Source organism: Nerophis ophidion, linkage group LG02, assembly GCF_033978795.1.
Source record: "Nerophis ophidion isolate RoL-2023_Sa linkage group LG02, RoL_Noph_v1.0, whole genome shotgun sequence".
Taxonomy (NCBI): domain Eukaryota; kingdom Metazoa; phylum Chordata; class Actinopteri; order Syngnathiformes; family Syngnathidae; genus Nerophis; species Nerophis ophidion.
This window is the reverse complement of record NC_084612.1, coordinates 90344291-90358355: the sequence shown is the minus strand read 5'-3', so window position 1 is coordinate 90358355 and position 14065 is coordinate 90344291. Positions and strand designations below refer to the sequence as shown.

The following is a 14065-nucleotide window of genomic DNA, read 5'->3' as shown; positions in this document are numbered from 1 at the left end:
TAGTGACTCAAAGTGCTTTACATAGTGAAGCCCGATATAAGTGATTTTTGTGGCATTCAACGAAATGATTAAAAACGAAAAAATTGCCGACAGTTGCCTTTTTCAAACGTACACATAAATCGTCAATAGGAGCGAAAAATTACTTGTAAGTGAAAATTGTTTATAAAACCTGAGAGGGATTTTGAAAGTTCAGTCAGAAGACCTAATGAGTCCAGACTATGAGCTGCTAATTTTCTTCCTGGATTTTGAGCCTACCGAGGATGTCGTAGTGGTTTGTGCAGTCCTTTGAGACACTAGTGATTTAGGGCTATATAAGTAAACATTGATTGATTGATTGATTGTAAAAACAAGCATGATTTCAACAGACACACCTCACAATATACAACAAAAATGCTGTCATGGATGAATAAAATACACATTAAGTTGATGTGTCAAACTTAGTGTCCACCTTATTGACCGTGTGAGCAGCTCTGATTGCTCCAAAGCCACTTTTCAACTTCAATTGTGAATGAAGAGTATTCTGGTAGACTTTTCAAGTTTGTTGTGAGGTCGTCCCACTTTATGTGGGAGTGCTTGGACGTGGACACAATAAGTGCACGTCCTCTTGAACACAACCATGGTCATGTGGTCACTTGGTTTTGTGGCTCATGTGCAGTTGAAAAGTAGAACACCCGCTCACTATCTTTGGAAGGGAAGAGTTGGTGATTGATATTGACATTGTGCTGTAAATGACAGTAAAAAGAATGAGAAAAAGGGGAAGATTTACTCTTCAAACCGGCTTAAAAAAACAAGCGGTTGGTGACTTATTGCCCGCCGTCGAGGGGATAGAACGATGTTAATGATGAACCGCCGTTTTATTACCGTTTCAAATCAAAATGATCGTAAAAACCACGGTTGATAACCACAATCACAGACTGGTGGACGTCTGGGACGTCGCTTCGTCCGGGGCCTCATTCTGCAGACTATCACCTCGATGACAGAGCTGGTTGACGTCTGTGATCTAGTCTCAACATAGTCCGAGTCTCACTGCAACGGCCTCACTTGGGGAATTTGAATCAGCAGCCTTGGCAGAACCCGGCCGGTATATTTTGATGTTTAGCTTTGGGTGAGTAGATGCAGTCCAATGGATTTGTCTACTCTGAGTGTCTGTTTCTGGTGCTTCAATTGATCATAATTCACATTGTAGAACGGAAAGCTTCTCCGAGATCTTATCCCGTTTGCGATTTAGTTCAGGAATCATCATGGTCTGAGGGCCCATCCCATCACACACGACAGGCAGGTTATTGGTACCTTGAACGGCTGACATCATCCGAATTTGCCAATACACCAGGAGTGTGAAGTGTAGATTAGAAATTTTAGGTTTACACACTGACATAATTTTGTATTACATTATTGTTTCTTTTGTTAATGTCAAAGTCTGTTCTTCAGAAAGGTAACCCCTAGAAGCACAGAGCTTATGGAAAGGGACCCACAGTTAAAATATACATCATCATATAATATACAAAATACAGTTCAGGGTTCTTGAGGGTCCATGGGAGTTTGCCCAACCAGTCTACATGTGTTTTGTGGACTTGGAGAAGGGATTGGACCGTGTCCCTCGGGAAGTCCTGTGGGGAGTGCTCAGAGAGTATGGGGTAACGGACTGTCTGATTGTGGCGGTCCTCTCCCTGTATGATCAGTGTCACAAGCATTTAAGTCTCACCTTAAAACTCATCTGTATACTCTAGCCTTTAAATAGACCTCCTTTTTAGACCAGTTGATCTGCCGCTTCTTTTCTTTTTTCTCCTATGTCCCCCCCTCCCTTGTGGAGGGGGTCCGGTCCGATGACCATGGATGAAGTACTGGCTGTCCAGAGTCGAGACCCAGGATGGACCGCTCGTCGGGACCCAGGATGGACCGCTCGCCTGTATCGGTTGGGGACATCTCTACGCTGCTGATCCGCTTGAGGTGGTTTCCTGTGGACGGGACTCTCGCTGCTGTCTTGGAGCCACTATGGATTGAACTTTCACAGTATCATGTTAGACCCGCTCGACATCCATTGCTTTCGGTCCCCTAGAGGGGGGGGGGGGTTGCCCACATCTGAGGTCCTCTCCAAGGTTTCTCATAGTCAGCATTGTCACTGGCGTCCCACTGGATGTGAATTCTCCCTGCCCACTGGGTGTGAGTTTTCCTTGCCCTTTTGTGGGTTCTTCCGAGGATGTTGTAGTCGTAATGGTTTGTGCAGCCCTTTGAGACATTTGTGATTTGGGGCTATATAAATAAACATTGATTGAGAGCTTAGTCCGCATTGCTGGCAGTAAGTCGGACACATTTCCAGTGAGGGTTGGACTCCGGCAAGGCTGCCCTTTGTCACCGATTCTGTTCATAACTTTTATGGACAGAATTTCTAGGCGCAGTCAAGGCGTTGAGGGGTTCTGGTTTGGTGGCCACGGGATTAGGTCTCTGCTTTTTGCAGATGATGTGGTCCTGATGGCTTCATCCGGCCAAGAACTTCAGCTCTCACTGGATCGGTTCGCAGCCGAGTGTGAAGCGACCGGAATGAGAATCAGCACCTCCAAGTCCGAGTCCATGGTTCTCGCCCGGGAAAGGGTGGAGTGCCATCTCTGGGTTGGGGAGGAGACCCTGCCCCAAGTGGAATAGTTCAAGTACCTCGGATTCTTGTTCACGAGTGAGGGAAGAGTGGATCGTGAGGACGACTGGCAGATCGGTGCGGCGTCTTCAGTAATGCGGACGTTGTATCGATCCGTTGTGGTGTTGAAGGAGCTGAGCCGGAAGGCAAAGCTCTCAATTTACCGGTCGATCTACGTTCCCATCCTCACCTATGGTCATGAGCTTTGGGTCATGACCGAAAGGATAAGATCACGGGTACAAGCGGCCCAAATGAGTTTGGGTCTCTCCCTTAGAGATAGGGTGAGAAGCTCTGCCATCCGGGAGGAGCTCAAAGTAAAGCCGCTGCTCCTCCACATGGAGAGGAGCCAGATGAGGTGGTTCGGGCATCTGGTCAGGATGCCACCCGAACGCCTCCCTAGGGAGGTGTTTAGGGCACGTCCAACCGGTAGGAGGCCACGGGGAAGACCCAGGACACGTTGGGAAGACTATGTCTCCCGGCTGGCCTGGGAACGCCTCGGGATCCCCCGGGAAGAGCTGGACGAAGTGGCTGGGGAGAGGGAAGTCTGGGCTTCCCTGCTTAGGCTGCTGCCCCCGCGACCCGACCTCGGATAAGCGGAAGAAAACGGATGGATGGATGGAAGTACAGTACAATTCCTTTCAAAATCTACCCACCAAATTCCCATTTACAATTTCATACCAACTGAGCAACAGGTCGACATTTATAAAAAAAAGGAATCTTTAAATCCACCAAATCAGTCTCAATATCCTATTATTCAAATTCATAACTTGATTGGTAGAGCGGCCGTGCCAGCAACTTGAGGGTTGCAGGTTCGATTCCCGCTTCCGCCATCCTAGTCACTGCCGTTGTGTCCTTGGGCAAGACACTTTACCCACCTGCTCCCAGTGCCACCCACACTGGTTTATATGTAAAAAATTAGATCTTGGGTTTCACTTTGTAAAGCGCTTTGAGTCACTAGAGAAAAAGCGCTATATAAATATAATTCACAATTCACTTCACTTTTCAAAGCTAAAAGCTTTTCGGAGATGCTATCCCGTTTGCGCTTCAGTTCAGATCTCGCCACAGTCTGAGTGCCCATCTCATCAAACATGACGGGCAGTTTTTGGGTAGCTTGAACGACTGCCAACGTCTTCCAAATGTGTCGATACACCAACGTTATGCTCGATCCTTGTTCTCATAGTTCTGAATAGGTGGACTCCTCACCTACTCAGTGGTCTAGTGGTTAGAGTGTCCGCCCTGAGATCGGTAAGTCGTGAGTTCAAACCCCGGCCGAGTCAAGGGTTAAACTGATTATGATTTCGCCTTTCAGAGCGGAAAGCTTCTCCGAGATGCTATCCCGTTTGCGTAACTTGAACGACTGCCGACGTCTTCCAAATGTGTCGATACACCAGCGTTATGCTCGATCCTTGTCTTCATAGTTCTGAATAGGTGGACTCCTCACCTACTCAGTGGTCTAGTGGTTAGAGTGTCCGCCCTGAGATCGGTAGGTTGTGAGTTCAAACCCCGGCCGAGTCAAGGGTTTAACTGATTATAATTTCGCCTTTCAGAGTGGAAAACTTCTCCGAGATGCTATCCCGTTTGCGTAACTTGAACGACTGCTAACATCTTCCAAATGTGTCGATACACCAGCGTTATGCTCAATCCTTGTTCTCATAGTTCTGAATAGGTGGACTCCTCACCTACTCAGTGGTCTAGTGGTTAGAGTGTCCGCCCTGAGATCGGTAGGTTGTGAGTTCAAACCCCGGCCGAGTCAAGGGTTTAACTGATTATAATTTCGCCTTTCAGAGCGGAAAGCTTCTCCGAGATGCTAAAAGGTTCCCGACCCCTGTTTTAGAAGTAAAGTTTTGACATGTAGGTGATAACAGCCTCCCTCCAACTATCTCCTGCTTCCAACAAGCAAATCTGACCAATCGATGACTAAACCAATCGGACATTAGCAACGTAATCTTCCCGCCGATTCCCGACATAACGCCTCTTCTATCGTGTGACCGTCGGCCACATCTTACAATTGTATTTTTCTCTTTCGTTCCCGCTCGCGCTCTGGCTCCAGCCCCAACCCCAACCCCGTCTCTCCTCCTGGCTGCTGCTTATAACAGAGCGACAGGTGATTAGAAAACAAGGCCCAGGTGGGCCGTCTACGCACCTGTCGCTGGTTTCCAGGCCGGTCCCGGCACGTCCCCAGTTCGCTGCAGGCCCGCAGGCCACGCCCCCCTCCACAGTTAGCTTCAGAATAACAATGTTATTACAAAGAATAAGAGACCTGTTATACTCTAGAAATGTTGGTCTTACTTAAAAATGCACACGTTTAATTGTGTTCAGTGTTCCCGACCCCTGTTTTAGAAGTAAAGTTTTGACATGTAGGTGATAACAGCCTCCCTCCAACTATCTCCTGCTTCCAACAAGCAAATCTGACCAATCGATGACTAAACCAATAGGACATTAGCGACGTAATCTTCCCGCCGAGTCCCGACATAACGCCTCTTCTATCGTGTGACCGTCGGCCACGTCTTACACCGACCATGAAACAATGTCATCAGTCGCCGCCTTCTCTTTCATTCCAGGAAGGATTTCCCCCCCCCTTGAGTTAAAATCTTCACAAACGCCTCACAAATCCACGAGCTCGATGAAGGCGTGTCATCTTTTTCCAGTATTGATCAAAGTCCAAAGACACGCACACAAAGCGGCGCAGTGAAGTTTTCCATTACCAAACTTGCGCCGCTGTGTCGTTTTTTGTCCCGGCTTATCTGAGGTCACGTCCCCCGGTAGAGCCTGACATTATTCTACAAAAGCAACGTCCGCTCTTGCAAGATTGGAACACAAGAAAGGTTTGTTTGGACACAGTATTGGGTACACCTGCACAAGATACATTCAAAGTACTTTAAAGGAGCCCTATTACACCCAAAAATACTTTTTAATGGTGTTTTCATTTTGTGACGTCAGAAAGGGAGAAAAAAAACCCCTCCTATATGGACAAGATGTTGCCTCCCAAACCTCAAAGGCCTACTGAAATGAGATGTACTTATTTAAACGGGGATAGCAGCTCCATTCTATGTGTCATACTTCATCATTTCGCCATATTGCCATATTTTTGCTGAAAGGATTTAGTAGAGAACATCCACGATAAAGTTCGCAACTTTTGGTGCTGATAAAAAAAACCTTGCCTGTACCGGAAGTAGCAGACGATGTGTGCGTGACATCACCAGTTGTGGAGCTCCTCACATCTGAAGACTGTTTACATTCATGGCCACCAGCAGCGAGAGCGATTCGGGCCGAGAAAGCGACGATTTCCCCATTAATTTGAGCGAGGATGAAAGATTTGTGGATGAGGAAAGTGAGAGTGAAGGACAAGAAAAAAAGACTATAAACTGGGAGCGATTCAGATGTTATTAGACACATTTACTAGGATAATTCTGGAAAATCCCTTATCTGCTTATTGTGTTAATAGTGTTTTACTGGGATTATATGGTCGTATGGTCGTATAGGGACGGCGTGGCACAGTGGGAGAGTGGCCGTGCGCAACCCGAGGGTTCCTGGTTCAAATCCCACCTAGTACCAACTTCGTCACGTCCGTTGTGTCCTGAGCAAGACACTTCACCCTTGCTCCTGATGGGTGCTGGATGGCGCCTTGCATGGCAGCTCCCTCCATCAGTGTGTGAATGTGTGTGTGAATGGGTAAATGTGGAAGTAGTGTCAAAGCGCTTTGAGTACCTTGAAGGTAGAAAAGCGCGATACAAGTACAACCCATTTTTCATGTATTTATTTGTTTATTTTTTTCTCCTATGTCTCCTCCTCCCTTGTGGAGGGGGTCCGGTCCGATGACCATGGATGAAGTACTGGCTGTCCAGAGTCGAGACCCAGGATGGACCGCTCGCCTGTGTATCGGTTGGGGACATCTCTACGCTGCTGATCCGCCTCCGCTTGGGATGGTTTCCTGTGGAACGGGACTCTCGCTGCTGTCTTGGATCCGCTTGAACTGAACTCTCGCTGCTGTCTTGGATCCACTTTGAACTGAACTTGAACTTGTTGGAGCCACTATGGATTGAACTTTCACAGTATCGTGTTAGACCCGCTCGACATCCATTGCTTTCGGTCCCCTAGAGGGGGAGGGGGGGGGGTTGCCAACATCTGAGGTCCTCTCCAAGGTTTCTCATAGTCAGCATTGTCACTGGCGTCCCACTGGATGTGAATTCTCCCTGCCCACTGGGTGTGAGTTTTCCTTGCCCTTTTGTGGGTTCTTCCGAGGATGTTGTAGTCGTAATGATTTGTGCAGTCCTTTGAGACATTTGTGATTTGGGGCTATATAAATAAACATTGATTGATTGATTGATGGTACTTGTGCAACCTGAAGGTCGGCCCTGCACCTTTCTTCAGCACCAGTCGACGGGTGGTGGCGATGCCCATCACTGCCATTCGCAAGGGACCCTCTTCGAAACACGATCTTTCGAAATGATCGCTGCATACTACACTGTACTTTGTGTGTGTGGTCCAATCCAACCGTCTTCGCTTGACCGCTCTGTTCCATAGTAAAGCTTCACCATCATCTTTCGGGAATGTAAACCATGAAACCATGTTTGTGTCGAAAAAAGCGGCCGCAATACACCACTTCCCACTTACAGCTTTCTTCTTTGACGTCTCCATTATTAATTGAACAAATTGCAAAAGATTCAGCAACACAGATGTCCAGAATACTGTGGAATTATGCGATGGAAACAGACGACTTAGAGCTGGGAACGGTGCTGGAACAAAATGTTCTCCACAATGCAAGACGTCACGCCTACGCGTCATCATACCGCGACGTTTTAGCATGATACTTCCGCGTGAAATTTAAAATTGCAATTTAGTAAACTAAAGCGGCCGTATTGGCATGTGTTGCAATGTTAATATTTCATCATTGATATATAAACTATCAGACTGTGTGGTCGCTAGTAGTGGCTTTCAGTAGGTCTTTAGATAGTACAGTAACTGATTATGTAGTTTTACTGTGTCCACTTTTAAGTCCATGCAGTATAAAACGAGTAAAACATCAATATAGTTAGTTTTGTGTATTTTTTTGTTGTTGAAATTCTGGGCTTTTTGAGGTCAAGTTTACAAGAAACACATGGAAAACAAATATAGAAAAAACACAAATTCTAATATTGGACGAAAAATACAAAACATTCTAACTTTTGCCGCAACTTTTCCGGAACAATCACAAAAAAAGCCAGAAATTGTGCGTGGAAGAACGCACCAAAGGAACTTGTTGAGGCCTCCATGGTGTTTCTTTCTGTAATTTTAGTTAACTAGTACTATTATTAATTATAATTAAATAGTACAGTAACTGATTATGTAGTTACTGTGTCCACTTTTGAGTCTATGCATTATAAAACGAGTAAAACATCAATATAGTGAACATTATCACAATTTCAAAAGGGTTAAAAACAATAAAAAAAATCAGTTCCCAGTGGCTTGTTTTATTTTTCAAAGTTTTTTTCAAAATTTTACACCTCACGGAATATCCCTAAAAAAAAAACTGTAAAGTTCTTGATTTTAGCTATTTGCGATGCGACTCTCCATTTCCCTGTGACGTCACACAGTGCTGCCAATACAAACAACATGGCGGTTAGCACAGCAAGATATAGCGACATTAGCTCGGATTCAGACTCGGATTTCAGCGGCTTAAGCGATTCAACAGATTACGCATGTATTGAAACAGATGGTCGGAGTATGGAGGCAGATAGCGAAAACGAAATTGAAGAAGAAATTGAAGCTATTGAGCGAATAGCTATTGACGCTATTCGGCCATAGCGTGGGTGTACCTAATGAAGTGGCCCATAGCATGGCCGCCTTATTAGCATCGCCGGTAAAATGTGCGGACCAAACGATCAGGACTTTCGCATCTTGTGACACTGGAGCAACTTAAATCTGTCGATTGGTAAGTGTTTGTTTCGCATTAAATGTGGGTATCTAGTTTCAAATGTACATACAGCTAGCGTAAATAGCATGTTAGCGTCGATTAGCTGGCAGTCATGCTGCCACCAAATATGTCTGATTAGCACATAAGTCTACAACATCAACTAAACTCACCTTTGTTATTTCGTTGACTTTATCGTTGCAAATGCATCTGCAGGTTATCCATACATCTCTGTGCCATGTCTGCTTTAGCACCGCCGGTAAATAGCATGTTAGCATCGATTAGCGTGGCATGTTAGCATCGATTAGCTGGCAGTCAACATCAACAAAACTCACCTTTGTGATTTTGTTGACTTTATCGTTGCAAATGCATCTGCAGGTTATCCATACATCTCTGTGCCATGTCTGTCTTAGCACCGCTGGTAAATAGTCGGAGTATGGAGGCAGATAGCGAAAACGAAATTGAAGAAGAAATTGAAACTATTGAGCGAATAGCTATTGACGCTATTCGGCCATAAAATGGGTGTACCTAATGAAGTGGCCCATAGCATGGCTGCCTTATTAGCATCGCCGGTAAAATGTGCGGACCAAACGATCAGGACTTTCGCATCTTGTGACACTGGAGCAACTTAAATCCGTCGATTGGTAAGTGTTTGTTTCGCATTAAATGTGGGTATCTAGTTTCAAATGTACATACAGCTAGCGTAAATAGCATGTTAGCATCGATTAGCTGGTAGTCATGCCGTGACCAAATATGTCTGATTAGCACATACAGTAAGTCAACAACATCAACAAACTCACCTTTGTGATTTCGTTGACTTAATCGTTGAAAATGCATCTGCAGGTTATCCATACATCTCTGTGCCATGTCTGCTTTAGTACCGCCGGTAAATAGCATGTTAGCATCGATTAGCTGGCAGTCAACATCAACAAAACTCACCTTTGTGATTTCGTTGACTTAATCGTTGAAAATGCATCTGCAGGTTATCCATACATCTCTGTGCCATGTCTGCTTTAGCACTGCCGGTAGATAGCATGTTAGCATCGATAAGCGTGGCATGTTAGCATCGATTAGCTGGCAGTCAACATCAACAAAACTCACCTTTGTGATTTCGTTGACTTTATCGTTGCAAATGCATCTGCAGGTTATCCATACATCTCTGTGCCGTGTCTGCCTTAGCACCGCTGGTAAATAGCATGTTAGCGTCGATTAGCGTAGCATGTTTGCATCGATTGGGATTAGCTGACAGTCAACATCGACAAAACTCACCTTTGTGATTTCGTTGACTTAATCGTTGCAAATGCATCCGCAGGTTATCCATACATCTCTGTGCCATGTCTGCTTTAGCAACGCTGGTAAATAGCATGTTGGCATCGATTAGCGTGGCATGTTAGCATCGATTAGCTGACAGTCAACATCAACAAAACTCGCCTTTGTGATTTTGTTGACTTTATCATTGCAAATGCATCTCTGTGCCGTCTCTGCCTTAGCACTGCTGGTAAATAGCATGTTAGCATCGATTAGCTGGCAGTCATGCCGTGACCAAATATGTCTGATTAGCACATAAGTCAACAACATCAACAAAACTCACCTTTGTGATTTTGTTGACTATCGTTGCAAATGCATCTGCAGGTTATCCATACATCTCTGTGCCATGTCTGTCTTAGCATCGCCGGTCAAATGTGAAGACACTTTGGTACATTCAATGGGGGTCTGGCGGCAGATTTCTTGCCAGTGGTGCAACTTGAATCCCTCCCTGTTAGTGTTGTTACACCCTCCGACAACACACCCACCAGGCATGATGTCTCCAAGGTTCCAAAAAATAGTCGAAAAAACGGAAAATAACAGAGCTGAGACCCGGTGTTTGTAATGTGTTGAAAATTAAAATGGCGGCTGTGTTACCTCGGTGACGTCATCGCTAAAAGACCGATGAACAGAAAGTCGTTTAATTTGCTAAAATTCACCCATTTAGAGTTCGGAAATCGGTCAAAAAAATACATGGTCTTTTTTCTGCAGCATCAAGGTATATATTGACGCTTACATAGGTCTGCTGATAATGTTCCCCTTTAATTTTTGTTAAAAATATTGTGTTTTTTTTAGGTCAAAGCAAAAATGCTAGAAATTACATCAAATCAGAAGTTCTAATATTAAACAAATAACTCCAAACGTTGCAACTTTTGTGTCACGGGAGAACCCACCTGAGGAACTTGTTGAGGTCTCCGTGCTTCATGTACTCAAAGACCATGATGAGGGGGTCGCCGTCCACGCACACGCCGTAGAACTTGACGATGTGGTCGTGCTGCAGGTTGGTCAGCAGCTCCGCCTCCCTCTGGAAGTCCTTCCTGGCTGACAGGTTGGGGTCTTTCAGCGTCTGTGGGACAACAGTCAAGGGGGGGGGGGGGGTGTTATCCTCTCTTTCACCTTCCTATAATCCTGCCATGAGGGGGGACGTGAAATCGGCCTGGTCTGTATCGATACTAGACCTGACAGTGAAACCTTGTCTGAACTGTCTGTAGAAAGTAGTTAATGTGGATAATCATAAAAGTTTCATGTAAAGTACACCTATTAAGATTATCATCGTCTTCCTTCGAAATTATAGCAGCTATAAATTAATCTTTTCCCTCCATTATCAACCTCGTCAATTGCCAAGCTCGCCCCTGATGAAATTGTCTTCATCTAAAAAAAAACGGTAGAAAAAAGATCACATGACGCCGTTATTCTCATAGTTTTTGCAGCTCGTTATACTTTTTACACGGCGTTTAGTCCTTGGGAATTATTTCTGAGCAAGATAAATGATAAATGGGTTGTACTTGTATAGCACTTTTCTACCTTCAAGGTACTCAAAGTGCTTTGACACTACTTCCACATTCACACACTGATGGAGGGAGCTGCCATGCAAGGCGCCAACCAGCACCCATCAGGAGCAAGGGTGAAGTGTCTTGCTCAGGACACAACGGACGTGACGAGTTTGGTACTAGGTGGGATTTGAACCAGGGACCTTTGGGTTGCGCACGGCCACTCTCCCAACTGCACCATGCCGTTCCTATGTTGCTCTTTGCATTAAAAGTGTCATCTTAGGGCTGGGCGATAAAACGATATCCATAGCAATCGCGATAGAGACTAGCAATATTTTGAAAAATGTGTTCGATAAAATGTTAAATGTTTTTTTTTTTTTTGTTCTTTGTTGGAAGTTGTGAAGCAAGGTTTGTTAGATAGATAGATAGATAGTACTTTATTTATTCCGTCAGGAGAGTTCCTTCAGGAAAATTACAATTTTCAGCACAATCCCATTCAAGATCAGACAAACATTACAGGGAGACAGAACAGGATCGCTGACGGGTCTGCCGGCTTCCAGCGCCCCTTACAAAAAAGATGAGATACAGGTAAACAAGGGGGGGGGGGGATCGGTCTTAGCCTAGGCCCTGGATTGGGGGTGCAGACTGAGGCCAAGGGAAAAAATAAATAAATAAATAAAAATGGACAAAGGCGCTCGCTCTCTGGTAACCGAGCAAGGCAGGAAGTGGGAGTGACACGGTAACAGCCAATCGGGTAACAGTATCAACTGTCAGGTTTGGTTGTTTGTCGCTTGATTCTGTAGTGGAAAATTGATGTCCTAGGGCAGGGGTCGGAACCTTTTTGGCTGAGAGAGCCAAAAATCCGAATATTTTAAAATGTATTTCCATCAGAGCCATATAATATTTTTTCAACACTGAACACAACTAAAAGTGTGCATTTTTAAGTAAAACCAACATTTCTAGAGTAAAATTCGTCTTTTATTCTTTATCATTGTTAATCTGAAGCCAACTGTGGAGGGGGGAGTGGCCTGCGGGCCTGCAGCGAAGCGGGGAGTTACCAGGACCGGCCTGGAAATCAGCGACAGGTGCGCGGACGGCCCACCTGGGCTTTGTTACCTAATCACCTGTCGCTCTGTTATAAACAGCAGCCAGGAGGAGAGACGGGGTTGGGGCTGGAGCCAAAACGCGAGCGAGAACGAAAGCAACTGAGAGACTTATTGAAAAATAAAACAATATTGTAACCCTGAGCGAGGCTCTCATGTCGGTGCTTGGTGGTCTGAAGAACCCCCAGGAGGGCAAGTCCCACACTAATCAATAATAAATACATAACTTCTTACCATTAACGTAACTTCATGAACAGGCGCGGTAGAAAACGGATGGATGGATTAAAAATGCATGAAAATGTTTTATAAAAGTTATTTTCAACACTGTGATTACAAGTGGAATTATTCATGACTTATCGTGTTAAGCAACGTCAGCTCAGATTTATCCGAGACCCAGATGCAGTCATGAAAAGAGCCACAGGTTCCCTACCCCTGCCCTAGGGTTACCTCTAAACTGAATGCATTGGGAGGGACACGACACAAGAGGTCAAGTAGCCCTGACCAAGTGCTAGTTCTGTTGGTGGGGTGACATTTGAACAATGGACATAAGTTGTTCTGCTACAATCAGGCCACCAGGGAGCGTGTAAATAAGAAGGGAAGACCGAGCCTGATGTGCGCTCTTTCTTAATTCCTTCCCGAGGGTGCACCGTCTTTCATCTCCGGAGACATTGTCTGGGGCGGTTTAGCTCGGTCGGTGGAGTGGCCGTGCCAGCAACTTGAGGGTTGCAGGTTCGATTCCCGCTTCCGCCATCCTAGTCACTGCCGTTGTGCCCTTGGGCAATACACTTTACCCACCTGCTCCCAGTGCCACCCACACTGGTTTAAATGTAACTTAGATATTGGGTTTCACTATGTAAAGCGCTTTGAGTCACTAGAGAAAAGCGCTATATAAATATAATTCACTTCACTTGTCATCATTTTTAAAATGGAGGAGGCTGATTTCAATAATTTCAAATCGCATAAAGGGAAGAAGATTAAAAGCTATTCAGTAGGATTTAAGCTCCAAGCTATTGAATATGCTAAAAAGAACAGTACGCAGCTATGTTTTATTAATATACCGTAGCTGCGTGTGTCAAATATGAGTCATTAAATGACTCCCGCCTCCTGGTGGTAGAGGGCGCTAGTGATCCTTCTTGCGACTACTCGGCTGCAGAAGAAGTGACAACAAGCAGCAAGAGTGAGCAGCGTGTGTTTATTTTTTCCTCTCGCTTGCACTTTTAACATGGAGGATTACATATCTAAAATAAAACAGTTTTCTAAACTGGACTTTCAATGGAAGCAGGAGGTAATAAAGGAAGATCTCCATCGAGACAGAGAGACTTTTAAAACTGAAGAAAGATAAGGAAGACTTCTATAAACAAGTTATCGATGCTTTTGATCAGAAGGAGCAGCACATGGACTTCATTTATAAGTAAAGGTAAGACCATAATAAAGTTGTTTTTTTTTAAATAAATGTGCTTTTCATGATGGTATCCTTACATCACACTCAAATTTATAAGCGCAAGCCTAAATTTACCGCATGCCTTTGGTTAACGCCGGAGTGAGAAGAGGTTTTAAATGAATTAGCGCCCGGGCGGCAATTCAAAGAAATACGGTAATCAGCTAGTGTGAAATCCCCCCCAGATAGTTTCTACGTCTTTGAGCAAAA

The 14065-nt window shown here is 44.9% G+C and overlaps 1 protein-coding gene across 2 annotated transcripts in view; it reads right to left on the bottom strand.

Annotated features, from left to right (window-relative positions):
* The window catches only part of LOC133548228 (NT-3 growth factor receptor-like), a 598415-nt gene that overhangs the window by 72206 nt on the left and 512144 nt on the right, over nucleotides 1–14065 (bottom strand). For both annotated transcript variants that reach the window (XM_061893541.1, XM_061893542.1), the window contains one exon: nucleotides 10718–10890. In XM_061893541.1, coding sequence (XP_061749525.1) covers nucleotides 10718–10890 — 173 coding nt within the window. The remainder of the gene's footprint in view (nucleotides 1–10717; nucleotides 10891–14065) is intronic.